Genomic DNA, 19,339 nt, shown 5'->3' with positions numbered 1-19,339 from the left:
CACACAAAAAGAAAAGGTAGAGACAGGCCCACCCTACTTGTGCTCCTCCACTCAGATGTGTTCTGAAATCTGCTCACTCACCGGCTGGTGCAAAGAGAAATAGGCAGAGAGGAAGGGGGAGGGGATAGAGCGGGTCCATATGTGGGGTGAGATGAAGGTTAATCAGCAAGGTGAAGTGGTGGTTGATAGAAGATGGAGGTATGGAAAAAGAAAGAAGGGGCTGGGGCTTTCTGAGTAAGTCGCTCTATTCGGACCAACTCAGCTGTATGGCTTCACTGCAGCATTTCCCTGCCTTGGCCGTCCCAGAAACAGATCCTCCACTCCCTCCCTCCTTCCCTCCCTCCCTCCCTCCGCCTCTCATCTCACCTCCCTCTTTTGCCTCCTGTCCTCTCTCCTTGCTCCTGTCATCCCCCACCATCTCTCATACTCCCTCCTCCTCCATCCCGTCTTTCCTCTCCCTGAACCTCTATTTCCTCTCACCTGTATCCTACTCTTATAATCCCCAATGTTCTCATCTCCTCTCATCAATGCAACATCCTCCTCCTCCCTTCTATAAACAGACTTCAAGGTCACCCTGTCCAGAGACAGGTGTGTGTGCGCTCATGTGACTGCGTATCGACGTGCATATGCAAAGATGCATGTGTTCATATGTTCCCATGTGCATGCATTTCATTCTCCCTCTCTTTATATGTGGAGTGTGCTCAAACATACTGTTTTACCAACAGCTTGCATCTACAATTTTCCCTACGTGTAGCTGAGTGCTTAAGGTACAGCATGTTTCTCATCATTTGTCACTACATCCCACACACACTTGAACTAGGAAATTACATAAAATTCTAAGAGATGGATTACCTGACAACATGTCTATATATGGGGGAGTGTCAAGCATCCATTTTACCTGTATGGATCATTTTGAAAAAAGGGGGAAAATTTTCAGGAAAGGAGCAATATTAAGTGGTAAAGAAGTATGTAAAAAAAAAAATCATACTACATTTTTCATAATTTTTGGAAATATTATATTATCATTCTATGGGAAAAAAGGAGTCTCACTGAGGAAATTATAATGCAATAATCACAGAAAAATCCATATACCTCTTTGTTATAGCACTGAGGTCAGTATAAGGTGATGCAAAACATGGTAGAAAACATGATGACATTTACAAATTTACAATAACTTTGGACAGACAAGTCTAGTATTATAAAAAGAAATATTCTTTGTATTAAAATACATCCTTAAAATAGAGTATAGTATAGAACACATATAAACTGTATATACAGTTTATTATTAGGTACAACGATCATTCATTCACTCATTTTACATTCCCTCTTTATCCTATTCAGGGTTGTGGGAGACGGGTGCCTAAAGCAGCTACCGTGCAAATCAATAATTGATGTTTCCATCTGCAATGACAAAACTTTTATTTTTCTTACCAAGAATTATGCTCTTCAATACGTCCCTCTAGCCAGAGAAGCAAAACCAGACCAGTCTCATTAGACTGTGGTGATCTGGTACATTCTTTTGATTGCTAGCAGTTCAAATATGATGTTTTTGCCACGAGGAACGACACTGCTGAGCTCTGTATACAGCACTGGACCTCAGGAGTGGCCCTGATGTTGGAGAGGACACTGCTAATGTGTTTGTCAATTGGTGAGGAAGACATGAATCTTGCGAATGAGGTCAAGCTGCACATTTAGGTTGTGGACTGGTGATTCTTCACTGCCACATGATGTTTTGAAGGCTGAGCCGAGATTGATGAAAGGTACACAATGGCTGTGTGATGTCCTCGATGTAGCATGTTATGTAGCGTGGTGGACAAATTATTGCCTGTCTGGGAGTTTATCACAGTCAGTATCAAAGTCAAACTTTCGGCATAGATCTGCGACAGCCTTGAGCACACATTCTTCTACAGTGTGAGTGTATGGCTGCATTGTAGAAAGATCAGGGGGAGTTTTATCCCTAATCAAGGTAAAATGAACCCTCACCGAGTAGTTCTGACTTCTAGCCCTAATCAAGTGATGCTTCTGCCTAAACCTAACCAGGAAGTTCCGTAGTATAGTGTTCTGTTTACACTGAACCAGGGCAACCAGTAAAATGGCATCTTTGAAAATAACATCCATCGTATGTTGGTCTTGAACATGTTTAATTATCCCATGAATGACTGCAAGCACTTTGCATAACATGCCATCCAACTGACCCTTCAACCAGCTTAAGAAGATTTTGTGGCTTGTTAAGAGACTTGAGAATGATGTATTCGGTTGTGAAAATGCTTGAGTCATATTTCCTTCCTGCTGTTCGTAAGGGTAGAACTTTGCAGGACGTCATTATGGTCAGACTTAAGGGTATGAGCAAACAACCTATATAACAGTTTTGATTGAGCATTTATTGGTTTGTTCACCTCGATGCCAGATTTACTTATTTTACAATAGGATTCAATTCAATTGTAAATCTTTGAACTCTTTAAAAAATAAATATTCAAATAAACTAAACTTTTTGGGAAATTGGATTTAAATTGTAAGAATAAACCCTAAGTTCACACATGCCATAGAAAAATGGTTAAAAAAAGGCAATTATGAAAAAAAGACAAAGATAGAGTACATTCTGTGTGAGGACAATCAAGGAATCAGTATATTAAACAACACTTTTATTTTATTGTTTAATGAAGATATAACATGAGTAATTGATAGGAATTTTGCCGGAGGAAAAAATCAGAGTTTGCCAATGCATTCGTCTGCCAACATACCGATAGAGTAGAGGCATGAAATATGAGAGGCATGAAAGTGGAGACATGAGTAAAGGGTTCATCAAAGATGGGGGGGTGTGTTATGGGTGTAGGCAACCAGCCTGTGTCCTACTCTGAGATCCTCTTAAGGAAGGCTGATTCAGTCTTACGCTGCTGAGTGCATACATGTGTGTGTACGTTCATGTGGCAGCAAACGTCACCCCCACACACTCCCCATCATTCTATTCTCTCCTTCTCTTCGGCTCTCTGCTCACCTCTACCTCTGCAGTACCTCACTCTGGCTCATTCCTTCCTGTGCTGGCTGTGGGGACGAGCACTTTCTGCTTTTCTGCCAGGCTGTTGGCTCTGCTCCAGCATCCCTCTCTGTGCCTCTTGTTTGTTCTCTTCCCCTCCTACAGCCTATGTCTCCCCCTTATGGGGTTCGTCAGCCAGCCTGCTTCCCTGGCTGCTGCTGTTGTTGGAGCAGTGGAGCTGCTTGACACTACGCTGCTACGCCGCTCTGCCTCGCTTCTCCTCAATGCTTTTTGCTTCACACTCTGCTCTAGTGGATAATCATCACTGAGTCTGCTTAGGCAGCGACAGAGGACGGGAAAGGAGGGAGGAAAAGAGACAGAGACTCCTCATCTAACTGCTGCATTGTCCTGTCTGTCTTTTCCTTTGCTTTTTGGGGCTGAAGAAGAGAGCAGGGAATAACTGGACAGAAGAGAGCTCTTCTCCTTAGTGTTTCCTACCACCGTTCATTCCTGGGACAGAGTGCAGGGGAGCAGAGAAGAGGGAGGGACTGACAACAGGACTTCAGACTCTGCCTTCAGCTGTACAGCTCAGTGTCCCACCTTGCTCCAGGGGCACATAAGTCAAACACACAACCTGTCACTTGCAGAGAAGACGACGGATTGACAACATTCTGTTCATTCAGAAGGACGGACAGACAGGCGTTTCAGTGTCATGGCGTCAGTGGACAGCACCGGTTCGAGTGTCTCTAGTCGGATGAGATCAGGGGATCTACTTCATGCTGGTTTGGCAGTTGTACTGCTTCTCGGTGAGTTATACTCCTGTCTATACCTTCAGGTGTCATGTCGTTCCTCTCTTTTCCACATCCTCACACCAGGACACTGTATTTCTGTTCCTCTGTGAAATGGGTTTACGCCAACTTACTATTTGCTTGAGGTAATCCTACTGATTACACACCAATTTAAACTTGTTTCTTTGCCATCTACACCTTCTGTGTTTGCGCCCTTTTAATGTTTCAAAAGGGAGTTTTTTTCTGCTGTTACAGTTAAACTATAGCTTTTATCACTATTATTATTATTCTGCAGTTCTGTCGCCTCTGCTTTGATTCTCATGTCTAATCAGTCTTTCCACACCCATAGACACGGTGCTGTCACAGGTGATGTTTACTTGTTGCTGTTCTAAGGACATCAAGGTCAATATCAACCAACTTTTAGCTTATCTGAATATGGACGTGCTGTACATCTTGTTGCTGGGCTGGATAAATGACCCTCCCTGCGTGAACTTACTGTAACAAGGGGGCTTTTCAAGAGAAAGATTACAAAAGCAAACCAATGACATAAAGGAAACCTTTTAGTCTTCAGAATACCTAAGGAAGTATTCATCAATATGTAGATTCATAAGTGTAATTGTTGTATTACTGGTTGTGACGTAGTGATGCAGAGGTGATCTGTGGTTTTGCTCATACCTTCCCTGATTTAGTGTAGTGCCCAACAGTGCCCCCATATCCCAAAATTTCCTCCTGTCTCTCAGCTGCTTTGATAGTTGACCACTGTTGAGCCTCCCGACACAAATTCAAATCCAGGTAGTGCATGTGAAAAACATTATTTACATCTAAACAGAAAGTGAAAATGAATGTAAGGTTTGGCTTAAATGTTGAAAGAAATACGAGGATAGGATTGATAAAAACTTCCATTTTCATGGATCACCAGTTTCAAATAAAACCAATGTGTTCCAACACAATTGCCAAAAAAAAAACAACAACATTGTCATCTCACATTACATGTTGGATGTGTGGACAAACATTCATATTTTTTTGCAATTTCTGGTGAGACTAAGTTTCATCTCATGGTAAACTGTGAGATAGTAATGAAACAAAAATCCCTTTCTACGTGCAGTAATGTTAATTTCATTACAATAAAGCATGAGTCATTAAAATCCATCAAAGTAATGCTTTTTGGTACTTTTGTCTCTCTGCTGCATCTTGTTTTGTATGCAGATGGTGGCAGACTTGTCATCCCATTAAAGAAGCAGACACAGCAGACACTCACATCAGAGATGAGGCGCAAAAAAAAAAAAACACAAATAAAATAAACAGCTGCACAGCAGTCAGGTTGTACTACAACAATTATAAGTAACATTTCACCAGTAGTCGACGTGTAAATGTGATGATTATGTTGCTGCTTGTTTGGCTATCGTGTTACATACACTTGTATGTGTGTGTCCTACATTGTGCACCAACAGCAGCAACATCGATGACTGAGTTACTTAACTGCTTAATGTAATGCTTGGGCTTGCTGTCACTCATTCCCTTAATGACATCTCACCTCCTTTAGTTCCTCTTATAACCACTCTTCTTTCCCACTGTGTGATTCCGTCAGTGACTGCCTACATACCATACTTCCTTCATTAGCTCTCATTTTATGTTAATTTCTCTTTTCTCCCCCCCACCCTTTTTTTTCTAGCTTTCCCATCACTGTAGTCTCTCTCTCATTGAGAGAGATACAGAGGTAATTGTGTCCTCGGTCATTCTCTATGGGTTCACTCTGAAATACATTAACCCCTCAATCTCTGGCCTACTTAAAAAAAAAAAAAACTAAAAAAAAGATCACCTTGACAATCAACCAAGGATATCTACACACACACACCGAGTCAGTTGCTTTTCCTACCATCAGTGATTCAGATATTGATGTTTCCCAACTGGGACAAGGAGATACTTGATAGTGGAGCTAAAAATATCATACATTCCAGCCTATTACTCGTGTACACGCATTCACGAGTGTGTATGCATCTGCTGCACGTACAGATATGAGCTCACAGACACATACTGTACAAAAGACCACATAAAAGACCGCCATGCAGATGGCACTAGTATGCGAATCTGACGGTGTTGTAAGGACAAATTCCAAACACAGGAGAAGAGTACCAAAGACAGCAAAGGGATGAGAAGAAAAGTGATAGTAGTGAGCACAGGTGCATAGGGAGAGAGGTGTATTATCTATTTCTAGGCATGAGAGGGGATAGAAATGTAAACAATCCTGCTTCCAGTTGATGACGAAGACACACTGCATAAGCTTTTTTGACATGAAATTTTAATTTGCATTTGCAGTTGTTTCATCCTCCGAACTGTGTCCTTGTGGATTGCTTTAGTTTAAAACAATCCTCAAAAGCATTGTGCAAGTAGTTACTAACATAAGGTAAAAGTTAATAATTAATTGCATTCAACGCAGAGTTTAAAAGCAGTCCAACTTTTAAAAACTTATTTGGTTTCACCACTGCACCCAACCTAAAAGTGCACACATATACAAAGTCTGACTTGGCACATCTCTCCTGTTCTTATGTAGTCATATTGTCCTGCCAAAAGTAATATGGAGCAGCAACTGTCAGCTCACAAACTCATTCGCTATGCACCGCAGGATTTCTTGCTGTTTTTGCACATGGTCTCAGTCTCACTGTTATGTTCTGGAAATATTACCAGGAAGATGGTTGGGAATCTCTGCAAGTAGTCTGTAATCCATGTTGCGTAAATTTGTATTCTCACATGCAGCCTCTCCAAAGAGAAAGAGAGAGAGTTTGGGAAAATTCTGGACTGTTGTGCATGTGTGAAAACTGCTTTACACACCCTTAAAGATTTTATATGACAGCTTTTTATGCAACCAGTAAAATTTCTGGTAGTTTCATGAAGTTATCGCCTGACTGTTTAAGTAAAAAAAAAAAAAAAAAAAGAGCTCCCTTGACAGTAAACTGGTGAAAATTATTTGCTATCATCATACCTTTGAATTGATCAACTGTGTTATGCTGAGATTGTGTTGGTATACAAAAAATAGCCCAATTAAGGTATGGCAATAATCCGTATTATCACAGTAGCTATTTTCAGTGTTTCTAAAACTCATTAACATCTTGATTCACTGTTTGGTAAAAAGAACATTTTAAACTGTATCATATTCGACATTTGTGGAAGTTGGACCGTGTGACCCCTCTCTATCACTTGGTTGTGTCGTGCCTTTACTTTCTCAAGCCTTATTGCTTTTACTGTTCAGTGACATCTCAGGCATCTGTTTGAAAAGCACTGATTCCTCTTATCATTGCTTATTCTGAAAAACAAACAACATTTTCCTTGCTTTTTTCTCAGCGCAGAGAAAAAGAGTTGACGTTTGAGTAAAGCTGAACTAAATGTGTTCTGAATTTGTCACATCAGAAATGTGTTATTTCATCACTCAACAAACTATAAACAGTTATGTAAAATAAGGTTTCAAAGTCATGAAGAAAGGAGCACTGCTCTTTGCTCTTAGACGCTGGGGGCATGTCTGTTAAGGACTGGCTGATCTCTGATCAGCCAAAATAAGCCACACTAATGGGTTGAATAGAGCCAAGTGTATTTCCATCGAACCTTCAACCAACCTTCCACCTGTGTCTAAATTAACAACATTCTTTAGCTGTGCAACTAACAGGTATATTACACCAAAGATAGAGCCAAACTGTCGACTCATGCATCATGCTAAGTGGAAATGGAGAGAGTCAATCTAACATATGATTGATCATTGCTGTGGTGGATCCATTATTTCCAGCTGTCTCGAGCAGAAGTTTGTGAAACCACCAGGTGAAAAAATGAGGTGGATGTTGGTGGCGATTATCACAAACTCTACACAAAATAAATCCATGATGTCTCAAACTCCAGCAACACATTGCCAACTGTCCCCAAAATAATTGTGTCCTTAAATGATGAAGGCAGTGCAGTTGGCTGGCTAGTTGTCATACACACAGTTTTATAGTGTTATGGGTTGGGTGGGCTTGTTTTGTTCACCTAAAAGGATCACTTTGCTGCATCACAAAGCCCTGATTAAAGTTCAAAATCAGGACACAAAGGTAAATTAGTAAATTATCTGAAAGTCTCTTGAAATGCAGTCACAAACCAGACAGAATCACAAACCAAGACCAAAAGTCAGCCGATGCCCCTTCGTTCCAAATTGGTGTTGTGTGAAAATGCAAAGGCAGCATGGGGGGGGGTGAAGTTGATCCACCACTGATACGCCTCTGTGGCACCAAAGGATGTAGTAGCAGAGGTGAAATTGGCTATGTATTAAGGGCAAGCATGAACAGGGTGCCCTAACCAAAGACACTGTCATCACTCAGCAGATTCCTATCACAACATCTTGTAGAGTCACACTAGCAGATCTGGTTCAAGCTTAATGGGGTCTGGAATTTACTTATGTTATCAGACAATGACCCCAAACACATCTCCAGAATATGTAGAAGCTACAGAAATAGTGATGGACTGCAATTCATGTTACATTTAAAGTGAATTAACTTTAAATCATAAACAAAGATTTCATTCAATTTTACCAGAGTGTTCAGAGCTAAAGTTGGTTCAAGTCCCTTACAGACACACAAACATACATGTTCAATAAACACGTCCAAGTGCAATGTGATCCTGTGCGGGTCAGTGTCGAGGACAGAGTTTATAAATAGGCCCCGAGTGTGTGAGAGACATCAGAGCAACAATCTGAGAATCACACCAGCTGTCATTCCAAAACCAACATGTCTAGCAAGACCCAAATACAAATAATGATGAGCTTGCCTTTTTTGTTTTGCTTTATGCTTCTATGTCAGACAACAATGATCTTCAGTAAATGGGATAAGTTTTTTTGCTTCTTTGTTTGCCTGTTTGGAGAATCTCTGTTTCGGTGATTCTGTTGACTGATTTATCTGTCAATCGTTCTCTGGTGGTCAGCAAGTCAAATAGGTCAATTCCTGACCAGAGTGTGGCCACTTCACGTGTTGTGCAGAGAAGCAGAGGCGACACTGATCGCAATAAATAAAGACAAGCTTGACAGAAAACCATAATGCTGGCCATGACAGAAATGTGCAAGTTTATGGCGTTGCATAGCTCTGGTCAAGTTAGAGTTCAAAATACACCTTGATCAACAACAGGAGTATTAGCAGCATGGAAGAACAGAAAACAGGGGCCTGATTTCTTTTACATCATGTGGATGATCAGTGAAAAGATATTAGCAGTATGCACTATGGCAATGAGACAAGCTTGCAGAAAATTTCTGATGTTTTGGGCAATATTCTGATAGTAAACTTTGGCTCCTAGCATTCAAGTGGGTGTTATTTTGACATGTATCTTCCTCCTAAGCAATGATGCAGACCATGAAAAACCCCCACAGTAGTATTCCCTAATGTATTTGCTCTGTTTCAGTAAAGCTGTATTGAGGCTACTATCTCAATGTATTTCAAAGTATGAATTAAATTCTAACAGTCATTAGTCAAATTGGTCATGTTACAGGGACATGTCCAAAAGTTCAGGATGTTGTCTTGGACTTCAAAATCCACAGATCTTAATCTGATCAAGCAGATGGTGCTGGAAAACTCTGTTGTGAGGAGGTCCAACCTTACAACACGGGGAACTTAAATGATTCTCTACCAACATGTTCGGACATCGGACACAAATGGACATTTTAAGAAGTTTTGTGGAGTCCATGCCTCAGAATCAGAGGTGTTTTGGCAGTAGAAGGATAGCTTTCATTATAATAATCAGGTGGTTTCAGTGTTGTGACTGATAGTGAATGAGCTGTGCAGTGCATTCTATCAAATTCACATTGTGGGTATAATCTGTAATATACAGTTTTACATTTTGATGTTTTCTCTCCATAAAAAAAATTGATTGAGTTTACAACAGATTAATTTACCAGTCGCATGTAAAATCATCTTTTTTTGATAAGAATAAGTTTTCGAAATTCAAGTAGACAAGAGATTCAAACTATTATTCATTGGGCAAAAAAAAGGGTCAAAGAAGCTCTTAACAGTTTGTATTTATTCCAAAAATAGCTGTTCTTGGAGAAAGCCAACATTATAATGTAAATACTTATGGGTTACTCTCCTCTTTCACAGCATCCCTATGTGGCCAACAACCTCCCAGCGTTAAAACAGTCCTTCGCTCCTTGTCGTTTTTACAATGTTACAATGTGACCCAGTAAATAACCTGAAGTGTGTCTTTTTAGTATCTTATATAAGATTTACTGATTTATTCTTTTCTTTGTTTGTTTCTGACCTTTCCACTCTCGTTATTTAGGTGCATGGAGTGTTGGTGGACTGGAGGTTTCAACAGGTAAAGTGTCCTCAATTGAAGCAATGAATGGCTCCACAGTTCTGCTGCCCTGCACTTACGCTTCTTGCATCGGCATCAAAAACCTCTACTTCAACTGGCAATATAATGACAACGGAACCTACTTAAAGGTGTGAGCAAACAAACACATATAAAACTACAATATGTATCAGCAGCATGGAGGTAGCTTTAAAAAATAAAAATAAAAAGTTGTCTTGACTGGGTATGAATTAATTTGTAGGTTAACACATGTTAATGTAAATCTGTGAGTATTTGAAAATATACTTCCGAATCTGTGATTTTTATCTAAGTAGATACTTGTGTGTGCAGTTATGTGATGCAGAGATTCCTACGGAGTCGGTGGAGCCACATGTCAATATTTACCATGAACGTGTAGAATTTGTCGGCTCGGCAAAGAAAAACAACATCTCCATCTTGCTGTGGAACATCACTTTTGAGGATGAAGGAGAGTACATCTGTTTTGCCAGGAACCCAAAAGAGAGGAATCGTAACCACAGCGCTGTCTTCACTCTTATAGTGGTTGACCAAAGTATGTGACAGATGTGCTGACTTACATACATCTGGGGCCAGATGCATAAACTTTGCATACTCACAGAAACTTTCACATCACAGTTGTGATGCGGAGGATCCTAAAAAGGCCTCCATTCAATGCTGTATACTGTAGCCTACAGGCTATATGTCCATCTGTTGCAGAAGAAACAGAAATTGCCAGAACAGAAATATCTATGCCTGATTCCAATGCATTTTATGGCTTCTGGTTTGTAATCTGACTGTTTTGGGTTTCTTTTAAGAAATCTCATGACAGAATGTGAAATGCCTACCACAATGTGCCATGCTAATTGCAATGGTTTCATAGTAAAGGCTCAAAAACTGTGTAGGTACTACACTTCCCTTACGTCATCTCCCACAAAGACAAAGCATAAGTTTTAAATCGCCAGCATGTTGATGTCAAACGTCGGCATGTGTATTTTCATATGATAATGTCTACATTCCATGTCTCACTCGTGTTTACTTCGCCACACTTATGAGAGGTAAGAAGGCATAGTGGCCGATTATGATTCCCATCTTCCTATCTTTCTATGTGAACACTTTCTGACAGAATACAATAGCCTCGAGATATGTTACCATTTCATAATTTACAACCATGGATTGTGCTACAACTACATGTCGGGCAAACGAACAAAAAGTATGTAGCAGGCATTTTCTGCTGAGACCGGTCTGTCCTCTGCAAGGTTCTCCCTTCCGGCTGTTATTTTTTCTCTCCATTCAGCAGTTTTTATTCCTGTGGTAATTCCAAAACTGAGATCACAAAATAAAATGTCATTCATTTCACTTAACTCATGACTGACTCAACTTTACATTTATTAAATGTTCATTTAGGATCGGTACATATAGTATTTTCATTATGAAATTATTATTCAGAGATCATTATTCGGTGTCCGCCTCCACTGAAGGCTAATAATAAGGATGGAAAGCAGGTTTATTCACGTGTGTACCATTTCCCGAAGACTGGTATTTACTGAAGAGATCTATATGTGTGTACGGCATAAATTTAGCTAAAAGAATGTGTATGTACATTTCTGCCTATATTGCATCTCCAATTATGCATTTTATGCAACTGGTCCCCGGAACACAAAAGCACAACTTTATCTAGCACTACCATAAGACGGTGCTTACATGCTTACACAAGTAAGCTTAAAGTTCTGCTGCTAGTATCTTCTCTCACTCTCACTAATACGCTTTCTCTGTAGTTTGCCTGTGTTCATGTCTTTTTCCCCCTCACAACTCTTTCCTTCTCTCATTTTTTAGTGAAGGAAGTTGACAATACACTGACAGTCATTATCGTCTCAGCACTGGGTGGAGTCATTGGCATAGTTATCATTGTCATGGTCATAAAGGCCTTAGTTGTTCACTTCCTGCGGAAAGATGATGAGAAGAAGTGAGTATATCACAAATTACAGTAGAAAGATTGCATTAAGGACAGATTAATAACACACATGCACAAACAAGCAAACTTTTACATATGGTTTTCATTCATTTTTGGGTGCCTGTATCAGACAGCATTCTTCATTCTAATTATACAGTTAAAAAACTTTTATGAGACAAATTTCCCTCTGAGGGCAAAGCCCACGGTACTGTATATATTCTTATAAGAAAATTAAATTTTTCCTATTTCTAGATGAATGAATGTGTCAGCAATGAATGTGTGGCAACAGTGCAGCATAGTGATCATCACTGGGAATAGTATTCATGTTTTCCAGATCTTCCCTGAGAGCACAATGAAGTATTTGTGTCTAGGCTACATAGAAAAGCACCCAACAGTGAAAAAAATGTTCTTCTCTTTGTGTGGAATCCAGTCAACAGGATGTTGCTTCAGCTGTAGAAAACTTTTGGACCACAGTTAGATCAAGAACATTTTGCAGAAGGCTTACCATTTCTGTGAAATCTCGCTCAAACGTATCTCAATAAAACTCTTTGGAAAAAGAAAAAAAAAACACTGATTAACTTTTGGCATTTTTTTTCTCTCAGTCAGCCTTAGCCATTTGATCAAAAATGAAGGTCTACTTCAGACAATAAAATGTCCACAAAACAATGTGACATGGTTTAACTTGCACAGCTTCATACTCATAACAACACTTATATTTGTCTCCAGTATAGACCTAATCATATTTACCCCCCCCCCCCCCCCCCCCCCTCGACATTTTAACCTTCTGTTTCTCTCATCCCTGCAGTAAGGAATGCCTGGTGAGCTCCTCAGGGAATGACAACACAGAAAATGGACTTTCAGGAGCCAAAGCTGACAACAAAGGGACACCAAAGGCTTAAGCAAAATGCAAAGTATGTCTGTATGTTCGTATATATGTTAGAATAATGTACACGCTCAGAGAAAAGCTCTTATCAGTGGACTGTTTTTAGTGGCTAACTAATACAACTTGTAAATGTCTATTTTAAATCATGCTTGAGATTTGGGAATAGTGTAATATGCCTGGCCTGGATTAGTCTTTCATTAACAAGGATGCCCAATTGTTACACAATAGGCAGGCAGTTACTGAACTTTGCTCCACATTTTACTAAACCAAGAAAACTCTTGTGATTTCCACAGTATCATCTTGAGGACTTTCTTATTCCAAGTTCAAATCTTCAAATTCTATAGCACTGTTGTAACTACACCAGTTTTTAAAACCAGCACAGTATGCTTGGGTCTTAGCATGGAACTCTCATTCCAACCCAGAAGTGTTTGTCAAATCTGGACCCAAACCAGGTTGTCAGAATACACACAAACTTGATGATGGACTGATGTCCACGTGATTTGTCACAATCTACAGTACAAACTGCAGTGATTAAGGGTGGTAATGTACAGCTGAATGTGTTTGTGAGGAATAAGGAAATCACAGGTTAGTTTTAACTTAAAGGTACTTCTCCCCTGAACATGCAGTAAAGCTCAGTTGACTTTAAACTCTGACAGCCTGAACTCTCTCTTGCACGGCTAAGTTCAGGCTGGACAGAGATTTAAGGAGTTTGATTCATTAATACTGATCGTGGGTAATGATGTAACTGCCGGCAAACCAAGTCTGACAACTGGGCTTTCCTTAGGTGACAGAAGGATCCAGATCTGCACAGGTTTTATTATTTTTGCTTTAGATAAACACAGGTGCCTGTTCTGCTTCTGCTCCCTCTGCTGGTGGGAGTATAAAAACACTGAAAAATGATGACAAAAAAAATTAAAATAAAACCGACAAAAAAAGCAACAAAATACCCTCACCCTCATCAAAGACAATCCCCAGACTACCCAGCTCCATATAGAAAGGAATGAACCTTATCATGCTGCTTCTGACTAGTAACCAATGCATTTTTAGCATGTGCGCATTTTGTATAACTTCATATTAGTATATATTACACACCGCAGTACAAAATAATTTCTGTGTCTCCGTATAGTCTTATCTAACTCTCAGCAGGAGCCTGAACAGCTGAAAGTTCTGTCAATGCCCCGGTCAACAACTCTGTAACCCCTTTAACCACATCAGGTGATCAAAGGGAACTTTTAGACCATTGGTCTTCAGGTATTATTAGCAACTATCGGTTTCAGTAATACAATTAAATAACTTCTTGGAGCTTAAGAAGTGTTTGCTTTGAGCTTTTACTCAAGAGGCAGCAACAGTATTCTGTAACTGAGGAGAGCAAGAAATTCCGTTTGTCTAACCAATCTGATTTCACATTTCATAAATAAAATGGAACTTAGTTCCTAGTTGACAAGCTTCTCATTCAACTTGGTAATGGCCTCAAAAGATAATCCAGCATTACACTAATACATAGTTGTTGTTGTGCTACAGGCAAACATGTCATCAAAGCAGTTTCAGAAGAGGGGCTGTAGAAGAATGTAAAGACTGTCAGGGAATACATGTAGAAAATGTACTCTATTTTATTAGAAAAATTATATACAATATATTGGTTTTCTCAAATGAATGTGTGACTATCCAGTAGTAGAATTTTGTTGGTCAATAGTATTATTTTATGTAGTATTCGGCAAGCAAATGCTTTCCTTGTCTCAATCAATCCCATAGCACAGATTAGCCAGTATCTACATTCTGTGACTATACTTCTAAATTTGCGCATTGAAAATAGTAAGAAATTGGCTTTGAACCTCTAATTAAAAGTCAGAGTTGACAGAGGTGAACTTGGTGTTAAAATGCTTAAAATGCTTCCAGGAAACTAGAGCTCACATTCTATTTGGTTTACAGTGTGAAAGATCATTTCTGTGAACCTGGCAGACATGACTGGCCACACCCGCATACAAAGATTGAACAGCTGAGAGCCACATGCTAGCAAACATACAGAAATATACAACTGCGCAAAGACTCATGTACAAAGAGCCACTTTGACATCAGAAGGAAGTAATTTGGTCTTGCAAACAAACAATAACTCACTTCAAAGTTGATAAAAAAGAAAAAAAAATCATAGGTGTGACCTTACTGTTGTCATGCTTTTTTAATGTTATGTGAGTGAACACAAAACCATTTTAACTTGGTGCCCAACAACAGCATTGTCTCAAAATGGTTTTCACAAATGACCAGACTTGATGTTTTTTTTCCTAATTGTTCACTTCTGTTAGTCTGCTGCTCTCTAACACAGGAGTGCTTTGCCCCACTTGCTTTCAATGGAAGCAATAAGACAGACATCAGATTATGCAATAACCTGTTATAAGGCACTTTATTGATTTATCTGGACCGGATGGCAACTCTGTCCATCCAAGGCACTTCTTATTGTACCAATGTATGTATCTACATCCCACAAATGTAACTCAGTTGGACTAATGTACTGACATTAGGATTATGTGTCCACATTAGAAACATTTACATTGAATTTATCTACACTGCGTTCCATTTACACTTGGCATAAAATTCCCATTATCGATCGAGGCTCAATCCACAGCACCAACATCAAGATACTGTATATCATAAAAAACTCTCACACATTGACCAATCTTATTGTTTCATACATGTGTATTTATGTGATTTCATAGTACTGCTTTTTCATAGGATCCAGAAACACTGCCTCTGACTCTAACTCTGATTGTTATTTGGCACCTTATCTTGAGCTCCTCCTGACAATAGGTTGTATTTTCCTCTGTTAAATTTTCCAACAGCACTTGCTGCCAACCAAGTTAACATTATTACAACCCTAACATAGATCAGCCAACTTAAACTTGCAGTTTGCCATTTCATTTGTGCAGTAGATCCTGGTTGGGAACTTGTGATGTATTGAGAGGATTTGTGATTGCCATCAATGCCGTGAGGAGACTCATGTGACCGAAAAGTATCTCAGACTTCGTGCTGAACAGGTTTGGACAGAATTAGATTTCATTCAGTGAACATTTACAATGCAGATGATTCACAAACATGAAACAACAAACTGTGGAGAGCCACAACATGGTTTAGAAGGTTGTGGGCCATGTAACTGTTTACTAATTAACAAATGGAATTTTACTGCTGCGTATAAATGGAATCAAGACTAGTTTATACTCATAAAACTGAGGTGGTGATTAGTTTGTGAAGTACTACTGTGAGTACTTAAATAGCCACTAACAGTGTAACAACTCTACAGTGTTGGAAGTAAAACATTGTCCTTGTCATGCTGTGAAAATGTGAATGGTATGGATGTCGGGGTCACTATACAAACACATGCACATATACAATTGTCTAACCCTTCTTTTGCAGATCCCTTGGTAAAGAAGGTGCACATATACATCCAAAGTCTTCCTGTAGGTAAAAGCAATATTGTGGAGTTGATCTGCCTGTTAGTATACTTTCCTTACCCTATACCTTTAACCCTGATGGTATCATTATAAATACAGCAGATGGTTTCATGCAGGAACTGTGATGCATAACTTGAACAAACCTTTATATCCGTGCCCCAAGTTCCCATTGTTGCTCCTTCAATTTAATTTAGTTTTTTGTAAACCCTAACTTGACTTTTGTGTTCAGTGAAGTCAAATCCCTTAACCCTCGAAAGGAGTTATTCCTTATCAGTGAATTCATTTGGTTATAGTAATGAAAAAACTAATCATGTATGTGAGGAGGGTGCCATAAGAGGTGGTCTCATTTAGTGACAGCCTGATGAAAAAATGCTTCTTGATTTAATGCATTTACACGTTGTAGAAATGGAACAGCTGCCTTCATAGTCTGATGACAATGTACCAAATTATGAAACCACCAAAAGCAACCTCGGCTTGAACTTTTTCTCCTACGCATTCTGATCCGTCTTGTCCCTTCCTCCAAGAAACACTTGACCTGAAGCCCACATGACTCTGAAGTCAGTCAGTTACTTACAGTGACTTCAGCAGAACAATGTGTGCACTGTACAGCGTAGGATGCTCCTCTGCAGTGTTCTAACACAGCACAAGACATACACAATGACTGCCATCTAGTGGTAAACCAGTTCCTGTCACATTGGATAAGCTCTCTTGAGGTGTAAGTCAATGAGACAAGCAAAATATATTCACAGTTTTTTGATCATTAGGACAGCAGAATAAAAAAACATAACAGATAATAGATTCTGACTGCACACAATTATTACTTTTTTTGTTAACTAAAGGGATTTCATAAGAGGTGTTGCATTACACGTAAGTTTACATGAAATCAATTTAAAAAGTCATGTATCAGTTTATATAAATGTTGGGCCTTCGTCAAATAGGTGACAGCTTATAGGGAACATTACAATTTTGTAGACAGTCTCAGTGTTGCTGTAATATTGTTCACTGTAATAACAAGGTGGTGAGAGTTCTGATTCACCACTACTTAGAGTTAGTATTGCTCTTACTGCCAGAGCAGCTGAAACTCACACTGCCAATCCAAGAGTCTCATGTCTCCTGTTGTTACATCAGTAATACAGTGGCACACAACTCACAGAGTACACTTACACTACAAAAACACGTATCACTGTCAGCCGCTGTATCGATGCTGTATAAATACAAAACAGTAAGTGATATTGCTCTGTACTACTTCGGTATTTCTAGCAGGTGAAACTCAAACTGCCAAGCCAAGAGTGTGACATCTGCTCTCCGCCTCCCACATTCCACAGCAGAGCTGCAACGATTAGTCAAACACTCGATTTGGTCAGTCGCAAGAAAACTGAAAAACTGCCATCTGTTTTAATACGTGTTAATCCTGTTTAATCATTTCAGCGATTTTTAAAGGGAAAAAATGCAATCAGAATTTTTCTGAAGCTTTTTTCCATGTTTTCTTTCATTAAATTTAGGGACAAGATATTTAGTGACTCAGTCTTACATCTAGAGAAACTGCAACAGGCCTTTTTGACTATTTTTGAACATTTTATAGACTAAACATTTGTTTGATTTTGAAAATCCCTAGCAAATGAAATGATAATCAAAATGATCGCTAGTTGCAGCTCACGTTCACGCACATCAAACCACTGATCCGATCTGAGTACAGTTCAAAGAAAAAAATACCTACCACCGTCGAGTCCTCATATATGGGGTTATGAATAAAATGAGAAGAAATGGTACTCAAATGTTTTTGTTTAGGGACAAAAACCTAACATTTATACATAATATTCTGAGCCAGTTCAATAAGAAGAAGAAAATTATTGGTAGAAATGCCAAACTAATACGCTTGCTGTTATCTGTTATGAGTCAATATGGCATTACAAGCCTTGCAAACTGTCTTGCAAACCTCTTGACAGAGATTATCAAAGATTCCAGACCAAGGCAAGCTAGCTAGAGGTATAAACAAGAAGCACAGGCTCACATGTACCTCTCCACATTTTTTCACAGTAGTCTTATATCTTATATTTAAAAACATATTTAGGGGCTATAAAACAGAATTCTATCTTACTATAGATAAAAAATGTATATCTTCACATTATATCATAATAAGTCTGAGGCTACGCATCTTGTACAAATGATAGAACTCAAGTAGGTTGAAACTCATCCGGTTACACACACACACGCACACACACACACACACATATACAAAACAGATCCACCACCCCCTTTTTTCCTGGGTCAACTTTCCTGTGAATGTCCAGCTGTTTGTCTGTGTTTGTGACCATGTTGCTCATGCTCCCTTCATGACTATGCACCTCAAACTTTTGACCTGTTGAAAAGTACATAACAAAAATAAAAAAGTTGACTGAATTTTCCCAGACCGCTGTGGAGTCTCATTGTGTCTTTCTCCGGATTCAGAGAGTGATTGTGAAGCACACACGCGAGAAGATGACTGAGAAAAACAGCTTAGGAGGAAATTGTTGTTGGTTTTTGGTTCACGTATAAATATTGATTATAGTACAGTTTTCTCAGTAGTTTATAGCACATGCTACTAGAGTTTATGTTTATGTTTATGCATTTAGCAGATGCTTTTATCCAAAGCGACTTACAAATCAAGATATAACAAGTTATACAAAAAGCTAACAATAAACTACATAGAAGAAACCCACTAGTCCGACTCTGTCAGAGGTGACAGAGTAGAGATAGGGTGCAGGCATAGAAGGAAGTGCAGAAAGATAAAGTGCAAAGATAGAGGGGGTAGGGAAGTACAAGGTAAGTGCTAGGATAGGAGATGCTCTCTGAAGAGCTGGGTTTTCAGGAGTTTCTTGAAGATAGACAGGGACGCCCCTGTTCTGGTAGCGCTCGGTAGGTCATTCCACCATCGTGGGACGACACATGAAAAGAGTTTGGATTGTCTGAGGCGTGGTGTAGGCACCACAGAGTTGTAACATCATGTTC

General features: G+C 39.3%; 1 protein-coding gene across 1 annotated transcript; it reads left to right on the top strand.

Annotated features, from left to right (window-relative positions):
- Positions 1-3,008: 3,008 nt before the first annotated feature.
- LOC140314476 (sodium channel regulatory subunit beta-4-like) lies at positions 3,009-18,754 on the top strand. The gene is made up of 5 exons (XM_072392697.1): positions 3,009-3,780; positions 10,045-10,208; positions 10,408-10,627; positions 11,908-12,037; positions 12,831-18,754. Exons 1-5 carry the CDS (start codon positions 3,687-3,689, stop codon positions 12,922-12,924), a joined length of 702 nt encoding a protein of 233 aa, XP_072248798.1. The 5' UTR covers positions 3,009-3,686; the 3' UTR covers positions 12,925-18,754.
- The last annotated feature ends 585 nt before the right edge of the window (positions 18,755-19,339 follow it).

This window comes from Leuresthes tenuis, unplaced genomic scaffold (assembly GCF_036924035.1).
Source record: "Leuresthes tenuis unplaced genomic scaffold, fLeuTen1.0.hap1 SCAF_9, whole genome shotgun sequence".
In the NCBI taxonomy this organism is placed as follows: Eukaryota; Metazoa; Chordata; class Actinopteri; order Atheriniformes; family Atherinopsidae; genus Leuresthes; species Leuresthes tenuis.
Note: the sequence above shows the minus strand (reverse complement) of the source record. Positions and strands in the feature narration are given on the sequence as shown.